Source organism: Trachurus trachurus (genome assembly GCF_905171665.1).
Source record: "Trachurus trachurus genome assembly, chromosome: 14".
NCBI lineage: Eukaryota > Metazoa > Chordata > Actinopteri > Carangiformes > Carangidae > Trachurus > Trachurus trachurus.
Window position 1 is genome coordinate 15360095 of NC_139903.1, and position 16487 is coordinate 15376581.

Here is a 16487-nt window from a genome sequence, read left to right on the forward strand (position 1 = left end):
TTCCTCTTTCTCTTCCTCTACTCTCTCTCTCTCTCTCTCTCTCTCCCTCTACTCTCTCCCTCCCTTCCTCCTTTCATCTCTATTCTCTCCATGATGATACCCCTGCCATGTTGTCATAGCAACAATCGGGCCCTGATTGCTTGGTTGCTAGGCAACTGACATCACCTATAAGAGGAACATGAAGATACAAAGCCAGAGACAAACAAATCACACAAAATATGTGCGCTTGTACATTACTGTGTCGAGCGTGAGTGCGTGTATGTTAGTGTGTGTGTGTGTGTGTGAGCTCTCACTGTGTCATTAGCTCATGTCATGTTTCTCATTCAAATGTTGCTGGATTATTTCAGGCAACAAGGTGTATCATTAGAGTTAGAAAGCATATAATTCAGATGTGCCTGGTTCTCTGGGCAGTCTTGTGCTGTTTGCCTAACAGCAGGTTAAAAACCCTCTGAATCCGTGACCTGAATTTCATATGAGAACGTTTCGAGGGTCCATGACAAGGGACCGCTCATGAATAACTGAAACAGGATCCAGCAATTTCCTATTAATCATGAGAAGAAAAAAAAAAGCACAAGGCCTCGACCTCAGCGAAGGCAGGCTGCATATTTACTGTACGGCTGGAGCTAACGTAGTGTACCGTAGCATGTGACTGTGAGCATCCAGCTGATTGCGTGGACGACACCAGCAGCTGAAATTTTTTAACAATGTCCCTCGGCCAGATTGTCATGGACTCCTGTGCTGTAGTTTAACAATGGTGCCACAAGGTGTCATTGTGTGCTGTATTCAACAAGATGATCCCAGCACTGCAAGGAAACCTGATCCCATTTGCAAGGCTAATGCGAGTACTATTCATATTGATGATATCAGCACTACCGTCCCTGTCATTCTGGTTTTTGTCTTTTTTTTTCTTGCCTTCTTCCTCTCTGTCCACACTCACAGCCATAACGCACTACACACATAGATACGCATGCGCACATACATTGACAAGCATACTCCTGCTACATTAACACATACAAGTTAGTTGACCACAGTAACAAAAATGCCGATAGTGTAGCCACATAGCGTTATTACAGGCAGCCTGGTCAGATGTTGGCCCACCTTGAACCTATAGCTTTCTGCCTAATGAGGCCCACAGGACCTCCCATATTGAATCCACTTTTAATATACTTCATAACCACCTCTATTGATTTTGCTTTTTCCCATGGTCTTGTTTACAGAATTACAACACCAATTTGTTGTGTTTCTCGTTCAAATCGGCGCATACTGCAGTTACAGAGAGACCGAATAGCACAGCTGTCAGCCACAGTCCTCCACCATGTTAGCCTTCTCACTCGATGTGAGACGACAAAGTCTCCAGCCCCAAACAACCCATGATGGATCTAATCTGTCACCTGTCATATGGACAATTTCAGGACGGACAGTGATACTGACAGCCAAAACACTGAAATTAAGCGGCAGAGCTTCTGAGCAGGATCTGCTGGTAGACAGCACTTGAGCTGTTTTTTTTCCTTCTTCTATTTCATACAATCAAGACCAAAACTGAATATCTGAGGATTTGTGTTTTTACTAAAGAGGCTATTGACATTCACGATGTACCTAATCATGTTATATTCCCTTCATGTTACATCAACTAAATGACGATCTCTCAATGTCACCAGAGATAAGGATTTAAAAGCCTGCACAGTGAAAGCCTACTCGTCCAGGGACTCTGAGGAGAAGAAATTATCATTTTCATTTCAGAAAATGCAAAGCTGCATAAAAACACAGAAAAGGGGGAATAATGACACTGAATAAGCTTGTGGCCTCATCACAGTGTGTGCAGTATTGAAATATCATCAATTACATCTAGACATTTGAGGTAAGATTCAAAAGCAACGATGGCTCATACTCTCACTCGCTCAGTCTGAAGAGCAGAGTGAAGCAAAGAGACCAGGAGGACAGAACAGAGCACAGATTGTGTTGTGTGCATTTGACAAAGAGAAGCTCCTAACAGCCTCCTTTCTGGCTAAGACTCCCAATGGGGGTGGTGGGCATTATAAAGTAGCTGAGAGAGACTTGAGATTAGCTTCGCCTTGGCAATGTACAGACGGGTGATGGCGATGAGAAAAAATCAAAATGAAGATGTCTTTAGAAAGGTGGAGAGATTGAAAAAACCTGGCGTTGATTCCAAATCTCTGAATGATGTTGGGGGATGAGGAGCTGGTGGATATAACGGTCAAACATTCAACCCTGTACTGTTCTCTTGGTGCATGCCACTCATTCATCGCCCACTTGTCGAGAATATGGTGAAGCATGACTCATCTGACCATATCACTTTTCCCCACATCTCTGTAGATTTTGCGCCACTGAATTCTCAAATGCAATTTCATCTTTGTAATGAGGGGTTATAAACTGCAGCCCCACTGTGATATCCATTCCAATGTTACTGTCGACCACATCCTCAGCCACCTGAGGAAGAATTGCTGTTCTGTTTTTTCCTTACATATCACACCAATGCATTACACATCAGTTATCAAATGTGTGCTATCAATCACTGAGTCTATTTACTGATGTATTTCCTATTGATCTAAATGCAGATGTCAATTTAGTTACTGTTCCAACTTCCAGTTGAACCGCAAGGCATTGGAGCAGTCTCCCTGACTGATGCTCCAGCCTGTATCCCAGCAATGACTCTTTCAAAGTCACACAGAGCTTTTACTCTCACCCTCTTGATACAAAATCACACTGTGAACATGTTTGGGAACAAGGTTTTACCCTACCGTTCAAGGTGAAGGGAACTCTTCTAATCCAGTACACTTTTGTCAAAGTCAGTCAATATGTACTCATAATCCACTGGCTGTCTGTTCTGTGTCAAACCATCAATGCTCTGTCACTTATCCGGGGGTCCAGTCACAGTGACAGCAGGTCAAGCGACGTAGTCCTGATGTCCATCCCCTTATCAGAGAAGCAGCTAGTTCTATAGGGGATCCCAAGGCGATCCCAGGCCACATGGCCCCCCCTCCTCCCAAGCAGTTGGACCTATCAGTAAGAGAACTTTTTCTTTTTTGTAAGTAGGCCAGGGGGCATCCTAATCAGATACCTGAACCATCTCAACTGGTTCTTTTTGATTTGAAGGAAGCTTCTTCCAGATATCAGAGTTCCTTCAGTTATTCATCCCCGGTGCAATAACTGAACAGAACAAAACATTGACAAGAGTATAATATGTTAGAATGTATGTGTGGGTGGTGGTGGGTATATGCTGCTACATCAGGGCTTGTATTCACCGGCTTTTCCATGTTTTTGTGTACCTGCGTGTGTTTCTCGTGGCTGTATGGAAAGTGAAGAATTTTTTTCTGTGAAGGACAACAAACTTATCTTAATCTAAAACCTATCTGTAAGGATGAACCCAGGCATCGTACAGAGGCAGCTCATTTCACTTGTTTGTATTTGCAGTGTAGTTCTTTCTGTCTACACAATGCTCTCACCTAGCCAGCGGCGGGGCTTCAGGGGGGACTGGGAGGGTGATACTCCCCCAGCACAAGGTCCAGAGGGCCTGTTACTGTGAAGAGGAATTCTTTTTTTTCTTTAAAGGCATAGTTTAACATTTTGGAAAATTGGCCCATTGCCATAATCCCTATAGTTTTAGGAGTAGGTTCGATACCTTTAATTGTTGGTGCAAGCTATTTTTAGAATGGCGGAGCAGAGCCGCGAGCTGCTCAGAGCTACGCTACGGAGGCTAATGGGATTTCTTGGTTTCCTTCATCAAACTCATCAAATACACAATCCAACAACTCCAAAATGCTCTGGTGGACAAGTTGTGACCTGCTTATTCACCATGCTATGAGATAATAACGGAACGTTACGAGACAGAGTTGTTTTCGAGGCAATGCAGAGACCGCTTGCCGAAAGACTGCCCCCGACGGGAACGCGCATCAGTGGTTTTGCATGAATTAACCTCGAAAACAACTCTGTCTCGTAACGTTCCGTTATTATCTCATAGCGTGGTGAATGTGCAGGTCACAACCTGTCCACCGACAATTTAAGGTAACTAACCTACTGCTATGACTATAGGGATTATGGCAATGGGCCAATTTGCCAAAATGTTGAACTATCCCTTTAACAATGACCATATCAGAGGCGCTGTTTCGGGCCAGGTTCGCTTGACATTACCTACCTCCTCACCACTATCTTCAACATCTGCCTTACTGCTCATACTACACAGATTCTCCTGTTGTTCTCCCATTAAATCCTGAGCAAAACAGAACCAGGAGGTGCTGACCCTCGTCCCAGTGGCTTCAAACTCAGTTGCAGTTTACCCAAGCTCTGAAATTTGTGATCCAACAACACTAACAGAACCACATCTGTTCAAATATCATATCAGTCCATTCCTCCTACAGCGCAGCTTCAGATCGCTAATCATCTCCTGAGGTTGTCCCACTGCATCTCTGTTGCGTTTAAAGTCCTGCCTCAGACTGGGCCACACTAAAACACAGATAGTTTTTCATCAAAGTCATTGATTGCTGCAGCATCACTCAAAGTCTACTGAGCTTCAGCAGGAGCCACCCTGACATCATTTGATAAGACACCCTGATCAATTTGGGAACTTTTCTTTTTGATGATGACAAGTTGTCTATACGCTCAGACACAGCAGCTCCATTGTGCGATGCACAATGGATGATATTTTCATGTTCGTACTGTATGTTTCCTTTTTCAGACAACATGTGTCACTGCATTCACCTTAAAAAACAATTCATCCTTAGTTTCACCAGTCCCCAAGACAGTCTCCTTGAAGTGTTGTAAAGTTTACTGGACTCTTTGACAAACTTTGAAGGGCGACAGCGTCCTCTGTGTTGTCCTCCCATGGACACCTGTGCCTTTGGAGAACAGGCAGAGAACTAAATCATTTCATTATCCATTTCAACCATATGACTGAGCGTGAGCTGAAGAGCATTTCAATTCTTTGAGATTACTTGTCAATCAACGACTTTGTTACTGAGTATTTTGAATACAGTACAGTACAGAACAGTGTGTATATTCAGTACATTTGCGGTCTTGCGGATCTACTCGTCCCTCTCCTACGCACCTGCCCAACAAATAGATATGCAAAGTATTCTTTCTCTTACTGCCACAGTTACTGAGTATTTTGAAAAGTCTTAAAGTCATGAACTCTAACGCACACTCCCAATTTTATTTTGTTGGTGTGAAACTCCTGACTCTTGACTTTAAAGGAGACATATTATGCCCTTTTTCCACAAATTAAAATAGTTCCCAGGTGTCTTCGGTCGCTTTCACGCCAGAGCTGTTGGGTCCACTTTAATCAGGGTTCGTTTCCTGGGATAGTTCATTTTGTTTGGGCAGGTGTGAAAGCTCATCTGAACTCTAGAGCGGACCAAACAAAGCGAACCCTGGTCTGCCTGAAAACGTGGGTCTCGGTTCGCTTGCAAGTAAACCGTGGTGCAGTTCGTATCAGTGTGAACGCTCACCGGACCAAACACAGGCCCAAATGTAAAAGCGTCGCAAAACACAGTTCATCTGTACACATCTGTACACATTTGGGCCTGTGTTTGGTCCGGTGAGCGTTCACACTGATACGAACTGCACCACGGTTTACTGTAACATCAGCAACACAAACACCTTGTTGTCCGTCATCGACTGTATTTTTCCTCCGGTGCTGTTTTCCTTTCATTTTTTTCATCGTGAGAGTGAAATGTAGCTGCCCGATCTGATGGTCATATTAAACGGCTCGCCACGAAAATTTCATAAGTTAAAAAAAAAAAAGAACAATTATGGAGGTAACCGTGGTTCTATGAATGGCGGTCAACACGCCTCACACGGTGGTGTGTGGAGTATGTATACTAAAACAGCTAATTTAACATGCTGATCCATGTTTGCTGTTTGTTTTTGCGGTTCAGGGTGGAGGGATTTCCCTGCAAATCTTTCCAATCGATGAGCGCCCTTTTCAACTGTGTGACGTTATGCAGAAAGGTTGGTGCGCTTCAGAAATGGCAGTGTGAAAGCACCCAAAAAAATCGAAGTTTTTTTTTGTTTTTTTTCCTTTTTGACACCGGTTATCTAAATATGATAATCGGGACAGCCCTAGAAAGCAGAACCGAAACAAGTGATAAATGCAACAATGTTACAACTTTCAGCCCCCCAATCAACCTTAAAGACATGTCTGTGACATGCTTCGGTCAAAATAACCCAAGGATCAAACATCACAGCTCTTTTAATCTGCTCAAAATAGCCCTGTTCAGAACGGCTGGTTTCAGTGCCTGTCCCTTTAAATGCAAATGAACCGCTGCTCACCAGGCCCTGCCGCTTCTACCAGTACCGGTACTCACAGGTAGGGGTGGTATTATGCAAATTCGAAAACTAATGACATCATTGTCAGACAACCAAGGGAACAGCTCGTAAAACCACATGGACTTCAACCTCTGGAGCCTTTTGTCAATTCTCACATTTTGGGGGCCAGATGGCAAAGAGCCTTCAAAATGTGATATTTCCATAATATGTCCCCTTAACTGATGTCATCAGCTGAGGTGTTCACTTACTGTATTTATTCCTGCTGTAAATGTTTGAATAGTGCATTCAATACATCCATTTGTGTGTCACTTACTGTAAGGTTGTGTAGTAATGTAATTTATGATGAATAACTTATATTCTACGACATATTTGTCTTTTTCTTGCCACTACACTTGCCTACAGCCATTTGGATTACTCTCTAGTCTGCCAAGATAATAGTGTTGGTGAGATGTAAACCATAGTAGCAGGAGAGTTGTGACAATCATAGTCTGCAGGCTGTTTAAGGTTTGGTTTGCTTCAGCTATGAGAAAAAACTATCAACCTCCCACAATGTAAGACTCTGGTTTCTGCAATTGTGTCTCTGCCTTGGCAAAAAACATTCATGAATTTGGGGAGCGGAGCTACAGAAAGGAGGGGTGTGTTTGTTTTTCTTTTGAGTTCAAATAGCAACAGTCGTTTCCCAGAATCCCTTTATCCATTTTAAATTTGTCACCCGTCTGTATTACCATAGAGAGGAACTGATGAGCTCAGATGAACTCAAATGTTAAGTAAGCCGTCGCCAGCGTTAACTATGCAAGCTGAGGGAACCGAGGAATAGTGCTAGATAAGTGTTTAAGGTTGTAAAAAAAAAACTATCTTCACCAACACCATTCACAACATTGCTGCTGCTTGAGTTTTACACTGAGAAACACCACACAGCAACTCCCTCTACCTTCTGTTTAAGTTTTCTAAGACGTGAACTCACCCCTTCTTTCTGAACTTGAACAAAGCTGCAGTTACAAATTCACGGTGCAGAAGCCGCTGCAGTTTTTTTTTTTTTTTGTGAGTTCTGTCCGATCATGTAGGTGTGTGCCTTTCTTTCGCAAAAGGCAGCTGAATGTGTGGGTGAGTGGTGCAATATGTGTTTAAAGATGAAACAAAACCACAGCTTGTGGGTTTTACAATCTTAACCACAGTCCGATCGGCTGATAGTCGCTCTGCTGAGCTGTAGGAGGGGTTTACGTTACGTTATGTTGCAAGACGAGAGAGAGGAGTAGCCAAACCAAAAAAGGCTAATGTGTCCGGTTTCATTCGCTTTTCTCTCTCTCTCTCTCTCTCTCTCTCTCTCTCTCTCTGTCTCTCTCACCGATGACAGCAAGAAGAAAAATACACTTTATCGCTACATTAAAACAATATTTGTCATCACAGTTAATACTTCTCTCTCCCTGACTGAGAAACCAAACTGTCCGTCCATCTCCTCTGCTCTTTAAACAGCGTGCAGCTCCTACACACAACAAGCAGCACTTGATTACAATCAGCTGATCCGAGTGTGTTGCAGCAGTGATTACATGCTGTTGCTGTTGTGTAAAGGGAAACTGTGGCGGCGCAAATCAAATTCAGTGTTAATGTAACACCATATTAATGGAAAGGCAAAGTCCACTATAGTGTCTTGACATTTCCAAAGGCTTGAGCTACGGACAATTATTCCGATTATCGTCGATCATTGGTATCATCGGCCATGGGCACAACCCTTCATGGCTGACCACAGAATTTTCTATTTCCTCTGGAACACTAGAGCCAGCTGTCATTTGAGCAGCACTGATAATGTGGAGGGAAACATCTGTCTATGTAATGACATCTCATTTATTTATTTATTTTTTTCGAAATCAGATATTAGAGAACCTCGATGCTGAGCAGTGGTGGCATGGGTCTTGTGCCGGGGCAAGCCCTGCTTCGCTCACTGTGCCCTGGGAGCAACTTGGCAGGATCAGTGTCTCTCTGGCTGCATACAAAGGCCTCACGGACGTTCGTGTCCTTGAGCAGAGATCATATGAGCTCTCCGCTGGATCGCTAATCCTAACCCACAGCACTGCATACTGTATGTCACACATTCATACAGGCAAGCATCGCCCACATTACGGTGAATGGTCACTTGTTAAAGGTGGACAAACTGAATGAATGCAGAGGTTTTGATTTGATTTGATTTACGAGCAGAGGGGTTTAGCTTTAACTCCATTTTGAAGACTCTTGAGACTAGAGCAAGATGCAGCAGCCATAAGCTTCTCATCCTCGTATGGACGAACACAGACACGCACTCACGTCATATAAATATTCATATATATTGGACCATAAGAACAGCTGGCAGCACAAAATAAATACAAATGCGAGTTGGAAAACGCATTCCAGGAGAGAGGATGTTCATGTTGGACCACGAAGCCATACATGAAGCCAATGCTGGTGCACACAGAGCTGCTGACTTTGTCTACATCTTGTCAAATGTATAATTTATTTGAAGAAGCACTAACTAGGGAAGCCTTGAAAGTGCTGAGGAGGAGGGCAGGAGGTATAAGCTAAGAGAGTGGAGAGCAGGGAAGAGGAGAGTAAGCGGGGGAGTGGGGGTTGGGGGTGGGGTTGGTGGGTGTAAAATGAGATAAAGCAGAGGAGGGGGGGGGGGGGCTGGAAGGAGAAGAGTGAGTGAGGGATTACAGAGGTGAAGGAGGTAGTGAGGACAAAAAAATAGAAGAATTGGAAACGTTAGAGCAGAGAAGTGGAACCGTGGTGACAACAGGGAAAGGAGTGCTAATCAAAGGAGTGTAAGACAGGCAAAGCAGCAGAGAGGCAGAAATATACCGAGCTACAGATGCACACTCGATTCTTTCTTGCAATCATTTTCCACCAGACACCTTGCTAGATTAATATGAGTTGCTTCGAGAGCTTAAAGTCCTTGTTCCTTCTGTGCACACCATCTTTGTTCTCGCCTCTGAAACATCAAAACCATTCTTCTCTGACTCAGTGCCATACAGGGAGGGAGAGTCAAAGGTATTGTCAGGCTTGCAACCAAATATAAATCCTGTGACGTCTCTTCGAGCTGATATGGCCTAATATTCCATTTCCAAAAGTTATGTAATGACACTTCTGTATGATGCATTGCCATCATATGTTTCAATTTACTCTTTTTTTTCTCCCCCTGAGATTTCAGTGTAGGAGGGAGTAGAAAATTACATACGCTGTTAACATGTTCAGGAGCGGGTAAAAAAAGTGAATCCATTACTTGTTGGAAGTGAAACCGTGAGTGTTCCTGGGTCATCTGTTTTTCTAAATTAGATGAAATCACAAGCTGTTCCAGGTGGCATCGGAGCAGCTTCCACTTCACACCAGCGACGGTGACTTAACGTGACCTCATAAGTATGGGTGGGAGTTGCTTTCTGCTAAAAGCTTACGCCAAGAGGACTGATGACTTCACAACATACAGACATAAGTCTCACACAACATCCGCGAAAGTTTTCTTTTTCATCGTTTCTGCGTTTTTTGGAAACCGGTCCCTGAGTGAATAAATCTCAAAATGCCACCAGCCTTTTCGTGTAAAACGATGATGTCATGGCCCCACCTCCCTAACCTGTAACTTGAGCCACACCGCTAGACATCACGTAAGCAGCAGACTACTGTCGGGTCCCTTGGATACTGGGCCTGAAATGCATCCATTATCAAAAAAATAATATCACAATGAATGGCATATTAGCACTGGCAGGACACCCAGTCAGCATTCTGCTGTTTAGTCGCTATTAGATTTTACAGTGCACAAGCTTTCCACTAGCGATCTACGATAACTCTATTTTCCACCAATACTGATAACAGATAACTTCCTGCTTCTCATAACCGATGCCAATAACCAATCAAATTTGATATACCTCCTAGAGTTCAGAAGGATAAGGTGAATAAAGATGAATTTAACATTATAGCCCTGCCTCTGACTTAACACAATGATGCAACCTGCATCACTACTGGAAGCACAACAAAAGCATGAATAGTTATGACTGACGTCAAAAATCAACATTTATAATTGTTTCAAATAAACTTAAGAGTCAAACAGACTGAAAATGAACAAAATCAAGGTAGGGTTGGCGAATTATAATTGGTTCTGTTAATGTCATTATCGGCTTATCTGTGTCGGCTTATCTGTGTATTTGACGGTAATTATCGGTCAATATCGGGCAGTAATCGTACCGACAGTAATCGTGCATCCCTACTTGCCACGTCTTCATCTAGTTTTGAGTCATTTTCAGTGGTGTCGCAGACATTGCTTGAAACAATGCCGTGTGTAGGGAACGCTTTTTAAGAACGAACAGGAACAAGACCCAAGACCGTTTTAGAAAAGCTCAGTTTCCATGTGCACAAGGCCTGAAAGTACCCACAGTCTCTGGGGAGCAGTAAGCTGATAAGGCAATCTCACTTCTGTCCAAGCCAAAGGTTAGAAATGGTCAAGATGTGTAAAGATAACATCAGTGTAAAGGAAACATAAATAATTAGTCATCCGATTTCAAAAGCCTCAAGGTATGAACTCCTGTTCCAATCACACTAACTTCCTCTTTAGTGAAAAGTAGCTTGCTCCAAGTGCTCTTTGCTTCCTCTCCCAGAATTGCACCAATTTAGTTCCAATTGTTATCAAATGAGGCCCATTTATAACTTTCCACTGGAAATCCAGGATTTAAGTCATTTCCTTTAACAAAATACTCAACACAGTGGCTCACTGGGGAAGCCATGTAAGTCCTGAAGACAGCTGGGAGAAGCTCGTGCTGTGTTATATTGCCCGGGCTGCCATTGCTCAAACTAAAAGCATCATTAACGGCTGTGCTGCTTCACTTCAACTTTGCGTGCCTGCGTACACAGCATTACCCGATATTTGTCACTCACCAGCTCGCTGTGGCTTCACCCACACAGCACAAAACTTTGTGCACAGACCCACACGGGGGAAAGCAACATTGTTTACATAACCTGTTCTACAGTACGTGGGTGTCAAGGAACAGCTCACCCAGGGAGCTGCTCACCCATCATCTGCTCCATGATGGCAAGCCACACTCCTCACCTGCAATGCAGCCAGCCTCCATTAAAGTTTAATAACTCACATTTAAAGGAACACACCAAGTTTTGGTAAATCTGACCCGTGATCAAGGACGGGTTTGCAGAAGTAAATCCATCAAGTCCAAATTTTATTTCCTTACAGTGATGGACACTTAATAAGATTTTACCAGTGCTTGATGATCGTTGGGTAAAATGGTCGGCGTAGTTATTTAAAGTATCCAATCATCTCATAGGTCAGTCAGAGAGCTGCTTTACCGCTCAGTCAGTGGATTCCTTAGCACACTTTTGTGCACTAACTTTTCCTTTTTATAAACTGACCATCTGTCTCACAATCTCTTGGCAATACTCAGGCTTTCTTTGCCAGCTTTACAGTAAATGTTTTCTCACTTTCATAGCGATGCAGGAGTCTGGAACAAGTTTTGGTGAAATATCCACTGTTACCAACTGTGGTCTTTCACTTGCAGCGTTTTTTATTTTATTATTTCTTTCTTTTTTTTTTCAGACTAGCTGAGTGAGTCACACTCAAGGCAAATAAGATGCATGAGGGACTGATGTTCCACGCGTTCAGAGCGATACCTTGACATTTTCATTTTTGTCTTTTTTTCCAACAAAATTGGTCACACTGCACAGTGTTAGGTAACAAAAATAGGCTCGCAGAAACGACGTGCAGCTCGAAACTTGGTTCATTAGAGGAAGATGTGAAATCAAACACACACTTTTCATTTCTATCTATATCGTATTAAACAAAACTGTATTGAGTTTAAACCCCCCACAGTGAAAAATGTGGTGTCTTTTGCTCATCTGACTGCAGCTACTTATCTATCTTTAACTGACCAATAATCTCTGTTGCCAAGGAAACAGAGAGCTTGATAAGCAAATTAATGTAATGTGCCACAGTTAAGCACAAATTTATGTAATACATCTGAAAGGACCAGCTGCACCATACTGCACACTGAGTCCAAGTGAAAATGTCCAAATGATCACCAGCTTTAAGAGTAGCTGTCAGTGTGTGTGTGTGTGTGTGTGTGTTTGCGTTGCCCACTTTTGTCATCACTTCCTGCCAGAAACTGCATTCAGGTGCAGCTGCTACAGTTACATTGTTCACCTGTTTTTTTTTTTTAATCTGTATGTGAGTAAGCGTGTCCACCGGGGTCTGCATGGGACAGACTGCAGCCGTCTGGACAAACAGGGTCTGACCCCAGAGTGCGTCTGGACTCCGACCACGTTAGAGCTCTTTTATTTTTCATTTTATTAGCCAATTTTCTCGACCGGCGGCTGCCTCCTCCACGGAGCGGCGGCGGGCTCTGAGCGCTGACGCTGAGCCACATGTGTGTATGATATAACCCCGTCGCTCATATCCTGTGTGTGAGGCGGGCAGATGTGTGCAGATGCACGGCGGGTAGCTCGAACGTGTGCCTACGGTCGAGGTGAAGATAATCCAGCGGAAATATACGAGGGGGGATGAGCATGCAGCGGGGAGCGGGGAGGGGGGTGGGGGGATGAAGATAAGTGCCCTCCCATGGTCTCTCACTGACATATTCTGCAGCTCCGGCATGACACAAAGCCCTACACAGGCAACCTCAGCACCGGTCCTACTACATCCACGCAGGTCAGCCAGCCCCTGTTTATACACTCACAAAGCATGACACAGAGTGGAAGCTGCAGAGAGAGTGGGAGAGAGGGTCATCCAGAGAGGGAGATATCAAAGAGTGCTCCATCCCTACAGCACTCAGGTAGCCCGGCTCACCCCAAGCTTTTTTTTTTTTTTTTTAAAGAAATACACAAAATCCCAAGAAGATGTCAAAGCTCTCAACGTGACGGAAATTTGTCATGTAGATGGTACACTTTACAAGATTCAGGAGGAAGCAGAGAGACCAGTGCTTCCTTCCTTCTACTCTGTGTTCAGATCCAGTTGTGGCACCTCTCACTCTTCCTCTCTCTCACACACACACACACACACTGAGCCGGAGTAATGAACAACAGATAGGCTTACCTTTGTTGTCACAATGCAGAGGCAGTCCATGGTACTTAGAACAAAATATTGGGGTGTATCTCAACCCCCCCAACCCCCCACGACAGAGGGCTGAGACCCCACACCCCTCTCCCCAGCCTGCCCCACTCCTGCGCTCTCACTCTCGTCCTGCCTTTCCCCCCTTTTCTCTCCTTCCGTGAATCTCTTCTTTGACTAACTGAACCAGCGAGGGAAAGCGAGGATGGAGGGAGGGGGAAACATGAAAAGGGAGGGGGAGGGCCACAGGGAAATAGAGAGAGTGAGCAAAGAAAAGAGAGAGGAGAGGAGAGGATAGGAGAGAAGAGAAGAGGAGAGAGAGGGTGGTCTCGGATTTTAGTATGAGAGAGAAAGAGCAGAGAAAAGGAGAGGTGAGATTATATCTGTGTGTGTTTTTTTCTTCTTTCCGAGGCAATAACGAAACAGAACGGAAAAGAGAGAGAAATGATGGAGTGAAAATGAAAGGAAATGGAGGAAGGGGAAAGATGGTGATGGAAAACAGAGGTGGTGGGAATTAAAAAAAAAAAAAAAAAGAGGGGGGGTCCACACTGTGGATGGAAAGGGAAAAAAGAGAAACAGAGAATAAGACAGTGAAACAGCAGAGGATGGAGAGGAAGAAGTGAGGGAGGGGACAGTCAAGGAGAGAGAAAAGGAGAGAGTGGGTGAGTGTGTGTGTGTGTCTGTGTGTGTGTGTGTGTGTGTGTGTGTGTGTGTGTGTGTGTGTGTGTGTGTGTGTGTGTGTGTGTGTGTGTGTGTGTGTGTGTGTGTGTGTGTGTGTGTGTGTGTGTGTGTGTGTGTGTGTGTGCAAAGACAGAAGGAATTAGACCGAAAGAAAATGTGTTGAGGAGGAGAGTGTGAATTACATATGCATCACAGAGAAAGGAAACACGACGCTCAGCAAACGCGACTCAAAGACGACCAAGACGGGGAAAAAGAAATAAAATTAAGAAAAAAAAAAAAAAAAAGGAGTCTACATTAACCGGATGAAGCAATGAGACTGAAAATGCGTGGAGCTTCTTTTTTTTTCTGCTTGTTGTAGCACTCTGCAGCTGTTGCCTTAGCAATGGTGCAGTTGTTGCCATGGCAATAGGGAGGCTTGTTGTTGTCATATGGTCGCCGTTGTAGTGCTGAGGACTGAGCGAGGAACTCTGCATTGGATTTACACACTTGTGTGTCAAATCTGTGTGTGTGCGTGCGTGTGTGTGGGCGAGTTTAAGTGTGTGTCCATGTGTGTCGTTTCAACACAGGGCAGAGAACCATGAAGGACGTTCGGATTTAAATAAGTAATCACCAGGAATTATCTCATGGATTTATTACCTCAATATTAACACCCATGATTCACCACAGAGGATTTCTGAAATTACAGGAATATTTCCAGTTGTTCTGACTTCCGGTGCCGTTCATCATCCAGTTCAACTTTTTTGTGCAGCTTTAATAAAACGGTGTAAAAATATATGCACTCATCTCAGTTGTACACTCTGCCTTTAAGACTGTGGACCGTACCACTCGGGGACTATGAGAGGGGGAATACGTGCCTCAGTGTCTTTTGCATCATCGGTGCTATAATTGTACAAATCCACCCCTCGCCCCACCTCATCCCCACTTTCTTGGTCCCCACAACGCCGGAGCAATGGTGCAGCAATAAAGCAATTCTCAATGATGAACACACACTTATTCCCCCCCGGGCCGAAGAGTCAGGGCTTTTGATCGAAATGTAAAGCGCGAAACAACAAACACAGTCCACAGATGGCCACACTCAGGGTTTTGCAGATGTCAAGCCCTGTAATTAAAGGCAAGATTGTCCACCTTTGTTAGCTACTCTGTTAGTTTAGTTATCTAGTTTTTCTGGCGCCTGATCATCATCTTTTGAGCCATATTGAGCTGATAAATTACCAACCTAACTTGTTACAAGCGAGGCAGCAGCTTAATGTGACATTACTTTAATGAGATATCCAGCAGAGATTCTCACAGAGGTAGTTAAAGCAATATTTCACACCATATAACATTTAATAACTCCCACTAGCCTTTGATGCCCTCTGACAACTGTATTTATTATACATTTAAAGACTAAAGGACTGCAACCAAGTATTATATTTTATGTTTTTTTTTTCTGAGAACATTGATTTTATGAGAGATAACTTTTGTCTGTTTTCAATTATTGACAGAATAATAATGGGACAGATGATATTTCTCTTACAGGAAGTTAGCATTTAAAATGTTAATTATTTGCACTTTGAAACAAAGAAACCCTCATGGTAACACTGTATTTGACGCCTATCTCTATAACGCATTATAACCATACTTATAATGAGTTATAATGCAGTTATACCACACTCATAAATAGTGTGTAGGCTTTATTTCATGGGCAGCATTTACCTACTGTAAAAAGAACTGTAAAATGTCAAACTTATGTGTCTCAGTAACAATTATTAAAAACAAAAAATGGGATCCGTATCAAACTACGCAAAAAACATTTCCATCTGCCGGTTATATTATTATCAGATTTTAAAATCCCTTATGTATATATAGAGAGAGCCTGAGGTCTTCTGATTTATTTCACTGTGTCTGAACTTCAATTAAAACAACAAGAAATGTGTTAAATCAAAGAAATTGAGATCCAGGCTATGGATGATTGACGGCAAAATCCATTTCCCACATTTGCTGCAAAGACGTTTTTTATTCCCAAAGTTAATTTCAGCCCTACGTGAATCTTCAGCAGCCTATTATTAGCGTTCATCAGAACAAGTGGGTATCTTCTACACTTCAGGTGTCATAGTGTCCCCCCCCCCCCCCCGACAGTGTGAAGTTGCTGAGCTACAGACGAGGGAACGTGAGACAAGGAGGGAATTTCACACTGAATACAAGAGCATGCTCACTTGATTAGTGCATCTCGAGCTAACATAAGTGTTTAGCAGCCTGAGTTTGGGTTTGGAGTGTATTTTTGGGCACGACGACGACTTTGTCCCACATCACTCACACTGAAAACACATTAGGAGATCCCGTCATGTTCTCCTCCGTTTGCCAGCAAAAACTGTCTGAATGCACATACAGTACGGGCATATTATTTTGGAGAATTGTGAAACCATCTCTAATAATTGTCGCGAAATTTCAACAAGCTAGTCAATCAACTCGCAGAATA

At 43.4% G+C, this 16487-nt stretch overlaps 1 protein-coding gene across 1 annotated transcript in view; it reads right to left on the minus strand.

Moving 5' to 3' along the window:
* The window catches only part of dlg4a (discs, large homolog 4a), a gene marked incomplete at both ends in the record, with an annotated part of 68037 nt that extends 54674 nt beyond the window's left edge, over positions 1-13363 (minus strand). Inside the window, one exon of the mRNA XM_083987239.1 lies at positions 13334-13363. Within this exon, the coding sequence (XP_083843365.1) occupies positions 13334-13363 (30 nt within the window). The remainder of the gene's footprint in view (positions 1-13333) is intronic.
* Between the last annotated feature and the right edge of the window lie 3124 nt (positions 13364-16487).